The 12,977-nt window shown below is 47.2% G+C and overlaps 1 protein-coding gene across 3 annotated transcripts in view; it reads right to left on the bottom strand.

Moving 5' to 3' along the window:
* The window catches only part of LOC142023023 (aldehyde dehydrogenase family 3 member A2-like), a 22,957-nt gene extending 9,980 nt beyond the window's left edge, over positions 1-12,977 (bottom strand). For all 3 annotated transcript variants that reach the window (XM_075013530.1, XM_075013533.1, XM_075013532.1), the window contains exons 1-9: positions 12,793-12,977; positions 10,784-11,015; positions 10,584-10,669; positions 6,796-7,004; positions 3,955-4,072; positions 3,336-3,477; positions 1,928-2,094; positions 923-1,022; positions 130-365 (exon numbers count right to left, since the gene is read on the bottom strand). In XM_075013530.1, coding sequence (XP_074869631.1) covers positions 130-365; positions 923-1,022; positions 1,928-2,094; positions 3,336-3,477; positions 3,955-4,072; positions 6,796-7,004; positions 10,584-10,669; positions 10,784-11,015; positions 12,793-12,954 — 1,452 coding nt within the window. In that variant the 5' untranslated portion in view covers positions 12,955-12,977. The remainder of the gene's footprint in view (positions 1-129; positions 366-922; positions 1,023-1,927; positions 2,095-3,335; positions 3,478-3,954; positions 4,073-6,795; positions 7,005-10,583; positions 10,670-10,783; positions 11,016-12,792) is intronic.

Genomic DNA, 12,977 nt, shown 5'->3' with positions numbered 1-12,977 from the left:
GTTATAGCAGACCAGCTTCTAACAGAGGAACAAGGCGGGGAAGAAGATCTCCTGGTGCTACATGAGCTCAGAAACAACCTCTCATTTACAACCTGCCATGGTACAGAAAAACAAAGCCCTGAAGCTCACCTTTATCACCACAGCCAGTAGGACTCCCAGCAAGGCCAGGGCCACCAGCCCCACCCGACCTTTGTTAAACCGCGTCAAAAGGAAGAACTTGGCCCAGGCCACCTTCTTCTTACTGTTGGGTGGGTACCGGATTTTGTTCATGTTTTCCATCTTCAGAGACTTAATTAAGCAGGAGCGGCGGTGGGAGAAGGTCTCAAAGCTGTGTCTGCCATGGTAGGCACCCATTCCACTGTACCCTGAGAGCAAACACACACACTGGTTAGCCTGCCGCCGGGCGGGCCACGTGAAAACAAAGGCACAGAATGTGCCCTGGTGGCTGGGGTTCACCAGACCAGTTCCTTAAACGCAGCTCCTTGTTGGTATCCTGCACTGAGTCAAACGTCCGGTGAGCCTTACATCCAGTTCCCAGAGTACTGGCATCAGCATCACAACGGGATACCTGGACGACGCTCTCAGGAGAAGGACCAAGGTCCAAATAGTCCTGGAAACGGCGTGAGCAGCTCCTCCCCAGAGGAGGCTCTTCCCTGTCAGGTGCAGCACAAGGGGGTGGCTGGCAGCTGTCTGTGGAGGCGTCCCTACCTGTTCTGAGCATAAATGGGGAGAATTCAGTCTCCCCGGCAGACAGGCCTGCAACCTTTCCCTGGGAACCAGTTATTTATTTTTCAGAAGAGACAGGGGCCATCTGCTGTATTGCTATACAGCTCTGATGAGTCACAAGATCATTACACAGAACCAGCTGCTGAGACACAGAACAGAACAACACAGCACTGTCATGATTTATCCTACAACTCACCAACTCCCCCGAAGGGCAGGTCTGGGAGAGTGAAGTGCATGAGGACGTCGTTTGCAGTGACCCCACCGCTGGAGGTCTCTGATATCATCCTTTTGATCAGCTAATAAAACACAAGCGGAAAATATTACAGCAGATAACCCACCAGCCGTGTTCACCATAACGCTTCGCACATCAATATCCCCGTTCCCTTTAGCTTCTCATGTATTTGGCTTTATCACATTCACATGAACAACAGTTAATTCAATAGTCAGAGGATCTGTACAAGCCAGAGGCTTGCAAGTCCACAAGCCTCCACCAGCCTAATCTTGTAACAAAACACGACCAGCCTCTGTTACTGATCGGTCTCTGCCACACTGCCAGCTAAGGATGTTAACATTTAACCAGTAAGCCTCACCCTAAACAAATAAATCTTACTACTTATGGTTAACCAGTGGGAGCTGCTCCAGCCCAGCATAGCCTGCCATGGCCAGGAGACACTCCAGCACAGCCAGAGCAGCCCTCTTCTGCAGTGGGCTCAGCCAGTCGTGCTCTAGCCCTGTTGGTGCAGACCCCATCCATAGCAGGTGGGCTGTTCACCTCAGCTCTCCCTTCTCTCCCTCCCCCCATTTAATTGGTTAGCTAATTAAATGGGATTGTACATCCCTATTGCCAGCTACACAACACTTCTCTGGTGGTGTCTGAACAGGGCCAGCCCATCTTGAGAACCTAGACACACTGAGCTATTAAGGACAACCAGTCAAGTCATGGTAAGCAGCTTGCCAAAATGACCCATCCATGCCGGACAAAACAGATTGATTTAAGCTACTTCCTGCCACCATTAAGGAGTCTACGAGGAGTTCCAGAAGCTTTGGAAATAGCTGATGCCCCCGGACCCAAGAGCTGGGATTTAACATGAGCTAAAGCCAAACGCACCAAACAAAACTGTGCCAGGGATGAGCCTGGCTCCCTGTTTATAACATGCAGGGCAGGTCGTGTATCCGACTGCACAATGGAGCCAGAACCTACCTTTTTATCATTGGAGAATAAATAAAAGGCCAGTGGCTTCTCTCGCTGATTTATGAACTGGATTGCTTCAGCCGCACTCTTTATCGTCACGATTGGAAGGAGGGGGCCAAAAATCTCTTCTTGCATGATCCTGGAATCTGGGCTAACATCAGTGAGTATCGTTGGGGCTACAACAGACAGGGAGGAGGGAGACTGAATTAGGTCAGACAAAGAAATACTCTGCTCAGGAAGCATCACTCCCTCTCCTGCACTGAGCTCAGGGTTGATCACAGCTCATATCCCCATCCCTCTTCGGAAAGCAAACAATGCAGCTTTGTTGTAGTGAGGTGGGTACTGTAACCCTCAGCAGTACTACAAGGAAACTACAGGCCTGCGTTGCTGAGACATTGGCTCAAGCAAGTTAGCATCAGTGAAGCACAGGCCTCTGATCTTTAGCACTGATAAAGTAGCCCAAGGGCTGCCTACATTTAGGGGAACTGGGAATAGCTTGCTTATGAATAAAGCTGACACAAGACTACGCAACAGCAGGAAAGCAGAACTGATATGAACCTTGGATGTTTTCAGACTGAATCATAAGCTGATGTCTCACCACACATTTCCTTTAGCAGTAGGGACGAGTCATAGGGATTAATAAACTAGCCTACCAGGGAAAGGCAGCCCAACAGAATGAGTGTGAGGAAAGTGGATATGGACAGGGGTTGAGTGCTTGTGTGAATATTCAGGGTGACTCCCAGGCCTCATGTAAACAAGAATCCAGCTGCAGAAGGCAGCCAGCCCTCCACCTTCAGCACTTCATTATCTGCCTTCCAGCACTGCCTTCGGACCCTTATATTTGATCTCTTACCACCAGGCTAGTGTACCTATTGGGGGAAGTGACTTGCCTGAGGTCACTCAGCAAGTCAGTGAGAAGTGAGACCAAACCCAGGGTTCCTGGACCTCAGCCCCGTGCTTTATCCCACAATGGAGAGAATTCAAGGCACCACCTGAGCACACCTGGTATGACTTCCAAATAGGCTGCATATCTTTCTGTGCCTGAGGATTAACAGGAGCCTGAGAACTTGGGATGGGGAGGGTGGAGGGGAAAGGTATTGAAAATGAGGAAACTGAAGCTGGTCTGTTATTCTGCCATTCACCAGTACTTTGTTCATGCTAGATTGAAGATGACAAATAGCTACATCCAAAAGCTGAAACAGCCTCCATAAATGCCCCTCCCCTAGGAGCACCAGGCAGCAGTACAAAGAGGTAGTTCTACCTGTTCTCTCTGTATTTTAATCATATGCACCAACCGGAGTAAGAGAGACTAAACGAGCCAAAAGTCTGACTATACAACAGCTCAGTGAAGCACAGCAGATGGCAAAAGGAGCATGTTGACAACTCTAAGCCAACCTCACAAATGTAGAAGGAATACCTATAAAGCATGTCGCCTCATCAGTCTCTCCTCCATAGGCTATTTTCTGTCCTTCCAGCAGACTCAGGAGTCTTTTAAAGTGGTGCTTATTGACAATCCTCTCATAATCCGGAGATTGTTTTATATCTTCCCCATGGAATTCCTGTTAAAAAAAAGGGATGAGGTTTAAAAATGGGAAATGATTGCTCAGTAACCTGGCACCGACCCACCAAAGGCAAGTTCAGTACAAACATCAGCTGGACTAATGTGGAGGCCGCAAATCCCATCATTACTCAGCTGAGGCCATTTTTCAACCTTGGAAGTGCCTGTCACATCACTGAAATGCACCAGTGTGTTCCCCATAGGGTGGATTTCCACCAACACCTGCACTGCACAGATGTGAAACTCTACAGGCATGGGAAAACTGAATCGGCACCAGGAAACAAGCGGGGGCCATCTCAGAGTAAGGCCCCTCCCTGCCCCTGCTAGGGCACAGGCTTCCAAAGAACATAGCTGCTGCCCGTCATGAAGCTGAAATACTGGTTCATGTTTACATGAAATGTGGGGGTGAAAAACACATCGGTACAATTACAGTGGAAGTGGCTGCAGCTCTGCAATGCTGGAGTCACTGGACGCTCACCTTTAGTGTCTTTTTGATGTTCTCCACCACTTTGTTCTGGATGGACTGCTCACAGAGGATGTAATCGGGCGCAATGCAGGTCTGACCACAGTTCATATACTTCCCCCATGCGATCCGCCTAAGGATGAGAGAAAAGGATTTAGCGCCATTTACTGACAAGAAGATCCACCTCTGTATGGGGCCCTGCTGATGCAAAACATCCACCACAAGCCATGGTGAAATAATTGCTATCTTGATGTTCAGCATCTCCTAGACATAGAGCTCCCTGCAGGGGGATTCACTGGATGGGGGAGGGGAGAATGAGAGATGTTTCTTATCAGGGACGACACCCCATTCATGCTCTCATGATCTGCAAACAAATTCCCCCAGCTGATGCTGATTTCCTCCCTGAGTACAGGGGACTGCACTAGATGACTCCTCAAGGTCCCTTCCCAGGGCCATCCTTATCTATACAGATTGTGTAGGGCACCACTGCGTCTTAATGTCCACCCACCTCCTGTTTCCTATCCCCGGTCTATGGCTCTGCTTCCCCTGGAGAGGACCCAGTTAACTTAAAGAGAAAATACCGGGCAGGCCTATTAACAAAACACTGAACCTGTGAAAGAGCCATTCAAATGGTAACAAAAACATTTAACAGGCATGGACCAGCCCAGGTATATGCTGCCAGTTTCTAAATTTACTGTTGGATCTACAGGACACCAGTTGAAACGCTGCTTTAAAATATTTCATTAGTGTGTAGCTGTAGATTACAAAATCACATCTCTATAAAATCCCTTCCTCCCCACCAGCTTCTGTCAGGCATAGGGGACCAGTTTAATAGTATGGCGTAGGGCCCCATGAATCCCAAGGGCAGCCTCTTCCCATCCATCCCTCAGTCTATGACGACGGGGATTCAGAAGCCAATGCTGCACAAGGCTACTAACAAGCAATGGCTCAACTACAGCACAACCTCCAGCAATTCAAGAGCAGCTGAACCTTACAGAGTACAGACTTCATGAAAAATGCATGACAACAGCTAAGAAATAGAGCAATAGTTTTGAACAAGGTACAGCAACGGTATTTCTGCAATGTTCTGCCTCAGCGTTGGCTACCGGTCATATCTTCAAGCTGCAGCATTCCAAAGTCTCTGCCCACCACCCCGCTTGTAGGGATGGTACAGGTTTTGGTCTCATTTTACAAGATTGCACCACATGCAAGCATATACATTTGGGTGTGCTGAGAAAGATGGTATCGCCCACTAAACTGGTGAAAGTCAAAAGGAGACTGAGTGAGATTAAAACCTTCAGCAGCTGCAATGATGGAAACAAGGGGTCCTATGGCACCATAAAAATTAAATTTGTGCATAAGCTTCCAGCTGCTGGGCATGAGCCACATCCTCCCTGACTGAGCTGATCTTGTTAGCCCTGGTCTTTCCCTCAGTAAAGTAACACTCCCAGCTTCACATACGTATACTTGCCAAACTTGCAATTTTCTACTTCATGCCTCTGATGAAGTGGGTTCCAACCCACGAAAAACAAATATTTGTTTTGCCATAGTCTTTAAGGGGCTGCAGGGCTTGTTGTTTTTGCTAAAACAAACTAACATGGCTAAATGACTGAAATGCAACTTAAGCTGCTTGTGCTAAACTATGATTTTCTTATGTTAAAGAACTTGAAGTTTTTACAATTAACTCAAGCCTTGGGGCCTCCATACAAGATACTCTAGTTCGGCTCAGGCAAACAGAGAACTTAGTTATGAGCATATAATATTTTTCTCCCTAACTTTTCCATCTGAGTCATTTACTTTTGGTGTGCTGCAGGAAAAATGTTAATAACCCAGTATCCATAATAAGATGAGTTACTGAATTAGGCCTCCAACAGTTGCTTTCAATATAGAAGGCAACATTCTTTAAAACAGACATTTCTAAATATTTGCCTTTGTACTGCTCAGTAATTGACAGAGCAGGGTCCCCTCATGGCATGCCATCTGCCAGACACGAGGTGGGTGGAGAGTTCTCAGATTGCTGCCAAGGGACTCTGGACTTGGGCCCCTTGTTCTAGATTCTGCAGGGTGGGTATGAAACTGAACGGGAGGAGAGAAATAAAAAGCCAAAACCACGGCCTTGATCGTGCAAGCTATTTGCAAATAGAGAAATGTGCAAGACTGAGGTCTATTTACATAACAAGGGGCAATTTTTGCAACTTTTAGTCATTGCTGAAGTCCATAGCAAAATGCCTATGAATTTCTATCAGAGAGGCTGTCTCTAAATGGAATGATCCCACATTTGGTCCCACTGAGAATCAATTCTTGAAGAAGCCGTTTGGAAGACTGAATGGAAAGGCTAATTGCCCACTTGACTTCACAACATGTGAACCACATGGAACATTTCAGCTTGCATGAGCTCCTCATGGACTCTTCCACAAACTCATTTGTTTGTTGTTTTGCTCATAATATTCTCACTGTTACCCTAAGCTCTCCTTCCATTGTTTCCTGCATCCAAATCTTATATTAGCAAACCTCACTATTTTAAAGTCTCCTCCTGAGCCCAACACAATCAGTTGACTATAATCAAGGGTGCAGACTGTTTACAGCTAACTTATTTAAATTAACAACATAAAACCTTTTTTAAAAAATTAACAGCCCCAAACATGCTAGAAGGTTCATCTTTCAGTTGTGCTTTGTCAAAAATCAAGCACAAATGGGGTCCAAACAACACTCCAAGAAAGAGAGAAACCAGCTTACAAAAGGACAGTTTGGTCATCAGCTGCCATCAGAGAGCCATGTGTCCAACGGTGAGAGCAATAACCACTCCTTGTGGACTGTTCCCCGCCCTAGCAACTGAATCCTAGAGGATGACCTTACCTGCATGCAACTTCGAGATTGCAGTCCTTATCAATATAACATGGACTTTTTCCACCAAGTTCAAGAGTGACTGGGGTGAGGTGCCTGGCAGCAGCTTCCATGACAATTTTGCCCACTTGAGAATTCCCGGTATAGAAGATGTGATCAAACCTCTCCTTCAGCAGCTCTGTTGTTTCCGTGACCCCTCCAGTAATAACTGGGTACAGGTCCTTCAAATGCAGATAGAAAAAGCAAGATGTTTGTGCAACTGTGTTATGGGAGCTGTAAAGGGAGCTGAAGGAGGGAGTTTGTGGGAAGTGGCAAAGCGCCAATAGCAGCTAGAAGAAAAATTCAAACTTGAAACTGAATCACAGCAGCATCTTGCTTATGTTAGAAAAGAGAGAAAAAGAGAGGGGATCTCTCCAAGGATAGAGGGGAAGGAATGAGCTCTTCCAGAACAGATCCTCTGGGCTCATGAGACAGTAAGAGTAGGGAAAAGTTTAGATTAGGTAGTCGCATAAAGTTTATTGTTTTCATTGTTTAGGGGTTTGAAAATTATGTTTGAGCTGGTTATTTGTTCCTTTTGTTCTCTCATGGAACTAAATCTGACTCAGGGAAAAATCTCTGTGTTTTGCTTTAATTAATGGTTTTCTTAACACCAAGCCATGTGCAGTGCTTGCAAAGATAAAATCTTGTTTTAATAATAAAAGTGTTTTTTCTTTGTTAACAAATACTAGTTGATCCTTTGTGCTTACAGGGGCTTAAAACTACATGCCTGGCCGCAGACCAGACAACTCACAGCTCCCTGGATTTTTTTTTTGGGGGTGCCCTTGTTATTTTATTCCAATGCCTTGGAAAAAGGAGGTTGGGGAGTTTGCCCTCAGGGAAGAGATTCCAAGTGATTTCTTCCCTGGAAAGGGGATTTTGTGCACATGGTGGTGGCAGCTACTGAGTATTTCAGGGAAAACTGAAATCAGGGGAATTTTTCTGTCTCTGGGAACTGCAGAGACAGGGTCAAGCAGTATTTTATATGACTAGCTGGCCCCCCATTACCTGCACTCGAAGTGCCAGGTTGGGGAATCAGACCTGACAAACTGACTTGACTTTGGTGCAATACGTATCAAGAGGCTTGTAACATTATATTATTAGCTTGCTGCTGCAAGGCAAGGCAAGTTCAATACATAGGCAGCCACCATCCCATGTGGACTGTTTGCCTAGAAATCTCATGCCTGATGTGAGCTTTTAACACCAGATCCAGTGTCCAACTCCTGCAAGCAAAGTACCAGTTGCTGCAATAAAACTGCAGCCACTTGGGAGGCAATTACTGACAGTGCCAGTTTACAGAAGCCAAGATGAAACTAAAGCCAACTGCAGCAGATTTTGGTACAGAAGTGCTAAGAATGAGCTTCTTAGCTCTTGGATATTTTTACTGATGTGTCAGGCTAAGACATCTGGTTAAACACCAAAATAAAGGCAGCATGATGTGAAGTCTGGTTTACTTTCATGGTTTCGTTATCTTTAGACAACTGTCTAAATAGCATGATTGCAGGAAATACTTGCAGCAGACTGCACTGTCTCTCTCGGGCCACTTGGCTGTGCTCATGGTAATACAGCCGAGATGGGGAGCAGGGGGGTGGAAATTAAACCTCTGCTGGAGAAAGCCCCTGTTTCATCTGAAGGAGCTTGTTATCTTCTAGCCTGGGAGTCCTATCCCCTCCTCATTCGAGCAGGCAGGAAACCTCATGCTGCATGTGGTAAGTGAATCTCTAGCTAGTAGAGTCCAGAATGTGACCTCACGTTGGGGGAAGATTAGCATGCTTTTGTTTATTCCAGGGTTCTTATGCTTCCTGAAGCAACTAGTGTTGGTCACTATCAGACAGGATATGGAGCTAGGTGGGCCTGGGGTTAGATCCAATCTGGCCAGGCTTATCTTCCTCACCAGGGGAAGATGGAACCGTTTCTGAGGACATGTAATGAAATGCTCCATAGCAGCCGTCAGGGGAAGAATGGCAGCATGCAAACCGGGTTGCAGACAAAACCTACTGAATGAAAAGCTGGTAACGCTTGCCCTGGTAAAGAGCACAGAAACTCTGGTTTGGTTTAATATTGTGGGAAGGAGGTAAAAGCAACTGCCAGCTCCCCCCAGAGCTGGGAATTGGAGGAGTTTAGAAAGAAGAGTCTCCAAAATGTCTGGCATTCAACCCAACTCTTAATTCGCCCCAATCCCTACTAGAGGGCTGTCCCTCATGTATAATGTGCCAGAGCTGTATGTTTTGGAATCTCTAGGCATTTCTCCACCAAAATGAATCTGGAGAAGTTTTCTAGCTGGACTAATCAAATAGGTAGTTTTTACATCTATACTGAGAGAGATTTAAGCAGTCACATACTGCAAGTACTGTCAGGGCTAGGAAATGAGCATCAAAACCTGCCTTAAAGAGACACACAAACAGCACAGCAAATATTACCCTAAGAGGGATTTGGCAGGACATATAGACCCAGAGGTGGATTGGCTTTTATCGTCTCAAGGAGCACTTAGAGACACACTAGTCCCCAGAGGCAGGCAGGAACAAACAGGTTTTCACACCCAAGTAACTGTGACTGCAAACTAAGAGCAGGTCTTCACTTCAGGAGAAACAAGTAGTAGTCCTGTGGCACCTTACAGACTAACAGATTTTTTGGAGCATAAGTTTTTGTGAGCAAAACCCGCTTCATCAGATGCATGTGACTTAGGGAGAAAGCTGACTTAGGATACACAACTCCAGGTAACACGAATAGCTTAGCTGGAGTTGACATATCCAAAGCCAAATTTCTCCAGCATCCCCACAGTGGGAGGTCAACGGGAGAAACTCTGGTCAATGTCCTTTACTCCTCATGACCCAAACGAGTAGTTGATTTAGCATGTCCTGACTAAGCACAATAAATTAACTCTGGGAGATCAATCTCAGGAGGATTACTCTCAAGTTAAGTGTAGATACTAAATCTAAGAGTGATTGCAACATTTTGATTCAATGTCCCTGGCAGAAAAGCAGCGGGTGTTCTCTTTAGAAATACTGCTGCTTCTCCAGCCCTAATACTACCAAATGGTAATGCTGTCCTTTTACAGTGCCACAGATTACTTGCAAAATAACCCTGTTTTAACAGAGCAGGGTTTCACAACAGCAGTCAAAATGCAGTAGTGTTGGGATCCTCTTTTGTGCTCTAATGCTAATCACAAGACCGCTGCTTCCAGAGCTGGAGATGACAGGTCACCATTCACGAGTTAAAACTTCAGGAGGCTGGAACTAGTCTTTGCTGACATCAAAAGCAGAACTCCTATTAATTTCTATTAGAGAAGATGGCCTTAAAAGGACTGATCCCACACTTGGTCCCACAGAGAACTCTTTCCTTACTTAAGAAGCAGTTTGGAACATTTACTGAAAAGACTAAACTTCCTGCTCGACTCCACCCTGTTTGCTGTAGCCACGTGCAGCAGGCTCTCATTACGTGCTTAGACTGCAAACACTTCAGAGCAGACACCAGCACCTAGCATGATGGAGCGCCAATAGGGTAGAGCCCTGCTAATCTAAGGAGATCCACTTTATGTCACAGACAACGTTTGCTGATTGTGGATGGATTCAGATCCACATGTTCTAATCAGAGCCCTGTTTTATATCTGCAGATGTCTATGGACCACATCTGCATGCCATTGCTCAGACGCCAATACCATTTTTGTATCCGTGTGGAACTTCACTGATCAGGGTCCCCAGGCACTGCAAAACAAATTCATAACTAAAACCAGCTGAGCTGTTGGAGTGTTGGATTTTACTGACCTTGTCAATATACTGCGGGATCAGCTCAGCCATAAGTTTTGCTGTATTTGCACTTATCTCTGATGGTTTGATCACTACAGCATTTCCTAAGAGATAAAAAACAGGACAATGTATTACTTGCTTAGGCATGTAAACACTAAGGGGGAAAAGGCTGATCACGTGGAAAGGCCAATAAAACAAAGCATAAGGATAGTACCTACCTGCTGCAATGGCCCCTATTAGAGGCTGCATAACCAGGGCAAAGGGGTAGTTCCAACTTCCAATAACCAGGACCACTCCCAATGGTTCATAGTGGATGTAGACGTCATCAGTCAGTGTCAGTATATTCTTTGCAACAGGTTTAGGGGCAGCCCAGGTGTGAAGCTGGTCTACCATCAAGGCAATTTCTCCCAAAGTCCCCAAAATCTCATAACTGAATGCATTGTATTCATTCTGTAAGTGAATTGTAAACAACAAAGTGCTCTATAAGCAAATTCCAAAGCAATGGTGCTTTATCAGTGTATCTACATGCCCAAAGCAGAAACACAAAGATAGCAAATAAATGAATCTGTATGTAAATGGTGGCTACTATCAGTTTGACCACCATGGTCTCCCTCAAAGTTTGTGCACACGTGCATTGCACAAAGGGGAAGCAAATGGGAAATTTGACAAGTTTACACACAACAGACAATCCTATTCAGACCTTCAGCCAAACGATACAGACAACTGCCTAGACCCTACATTAACAAAGATGACAAAAAAGGTGAAGTGACCCTCTCAAGAGACTTAACTCCCTCTCCAGTCCCACCTTATTTTAACACACACCTGCAATTTTAAGCAACGACTCTGAACAAAAATCCAGGGGCAGCCAGAGATTTATGACAAAATATGCCAAGGTTAGGACTCTTCTCCCCCATTTTTTTTTTTAACCACCAGGACTGCTCAGAGTCCTGAGGAAGGAGAAGCCTTGTCAAAAGGCTCCTACTGACAAAGAGGAATCCGGTGGCACTGTAAAAACTAACAGATTTACTTGGGCATGAGCTTTCATGGGTAAAAACAGGGCAGTAGACAGGGTGGGTCTGAAGTGTGCAAATACACCCCCTCCCCACCCACCATGCCCTTCATCCCTTCTAAGCTGTGCAAGGAGAACCTGCAGGACATGATAGGAGAACCCAAGATACCCTGGGAGCTGTAGTTCCTTGGTCAGCTCCCTGCCTAGATAGCTGGCCCTGGAGCAAGAAAAAGGACCATGTTCCCCAGCATGCCCTTGGCTAGTAGCAGCAGGAAAGACCTTGCTGTGAACTTACTGTTAGGAAGAAAAGTTTGCCATTATCTACAATGTATTTCACTACTACTAGCGTATATTTAGCCTTAACCGGAAAACTCTGAAAACTGGAATATTTCGGATTACGCTACTACGGCAAGATCCCAGAAGGTCATTTCTAGAACTCCTTTATTACTGTGGATGCTTTCGGTATGTTATACCAAAATGATTTCACCAACCACTGCTGCCACTCAAATTTTTCGTTACCCTCTCACACACGAAGCAGTGCCACGGGCAGCAGGGGCAGGGCTTAGGGAGTCAGCCATGCAGGCACAGTGCTCCAGAGGATTTCACAGAGGCCTGGAGCACCAGTTGCACTTGTTGCAGCACCAGGCCCCTTTAAATGCCAGCCCTGGGGGTGACTGCCTCTCCCCCAGCCCAGCTCATGCACACCTCAGGCTGTCTCTACACTAGCCCCCCTCTTTCGAAAGGGGGATACTAATGAGACACTTCAGGATATGCTAATGAAACGCTGCATATTCATTGAAGCGCTTTATTGGCACATCCCGAAGTGTCTCCTGAGCGTGCACTTTCGAAAGCGGGGGGAGGGGGCTAGTGTAGTGTCGACACAGCCTCGCTGGGTAACCCACACCCCCAGGGGCAGTTCGCTGTCCCCGGCGGGGGGGCGGGGGAGGAACCTAGGCCACTTCCAGGGAGAGCGCGAGTCTCCCCGGCAGCCTTCGCCCAGAGCCCGCCGGCTTCAGACGCCCGCCCTTGAGGCTGAGACGCTGAGCTCCAGGGGCCGCGCCCGTTCGAGGCCGGCCGCCGGCGGCTCCCACTGCGGGACTCGCTGGAACTCCTGGACAGCCCAACTCACGGCGGGCCCCGTCCGCAGGGAAAACGCCCCGGCCCCGGCCCCGGCCCCGGCCCCCTCGGCCGCCAGCGGCGCCCCAGCCCCCCGCCGACCTTATTCAGATCCGCCTTCAGGGCGGCCGCGATCTCCCGCTGCTTCTCCTCCACCATCCGCTCCAGCGCCCGCAGCTGCTGCAGGCGGAAGCCCGGGGAGCGGGCCCTGCCCGCGCGGAAGGCCGCCCGCGCCCGCTCCACCCGCAGCTTCGCCTCAGCCATGGCTGCACCTGCAGCGCGCGGCG

This window comes from Carettochelys insculpta, chromosome 19, assembly GCF_033958435.1.
Source record: "Carettochelys insculpta isolate YL-2023 chromosome 19, ASM3395843v1, whole genome shotgun sequence".
NCBI lineage: Eukaryota > Metazoa > Chordata > Testudines > Carettochelyidae > Carettochelys > Carettochelys insculpta.
This window is presented reverse-complemented; position numbering and strand designations above follow the sequence as displayed.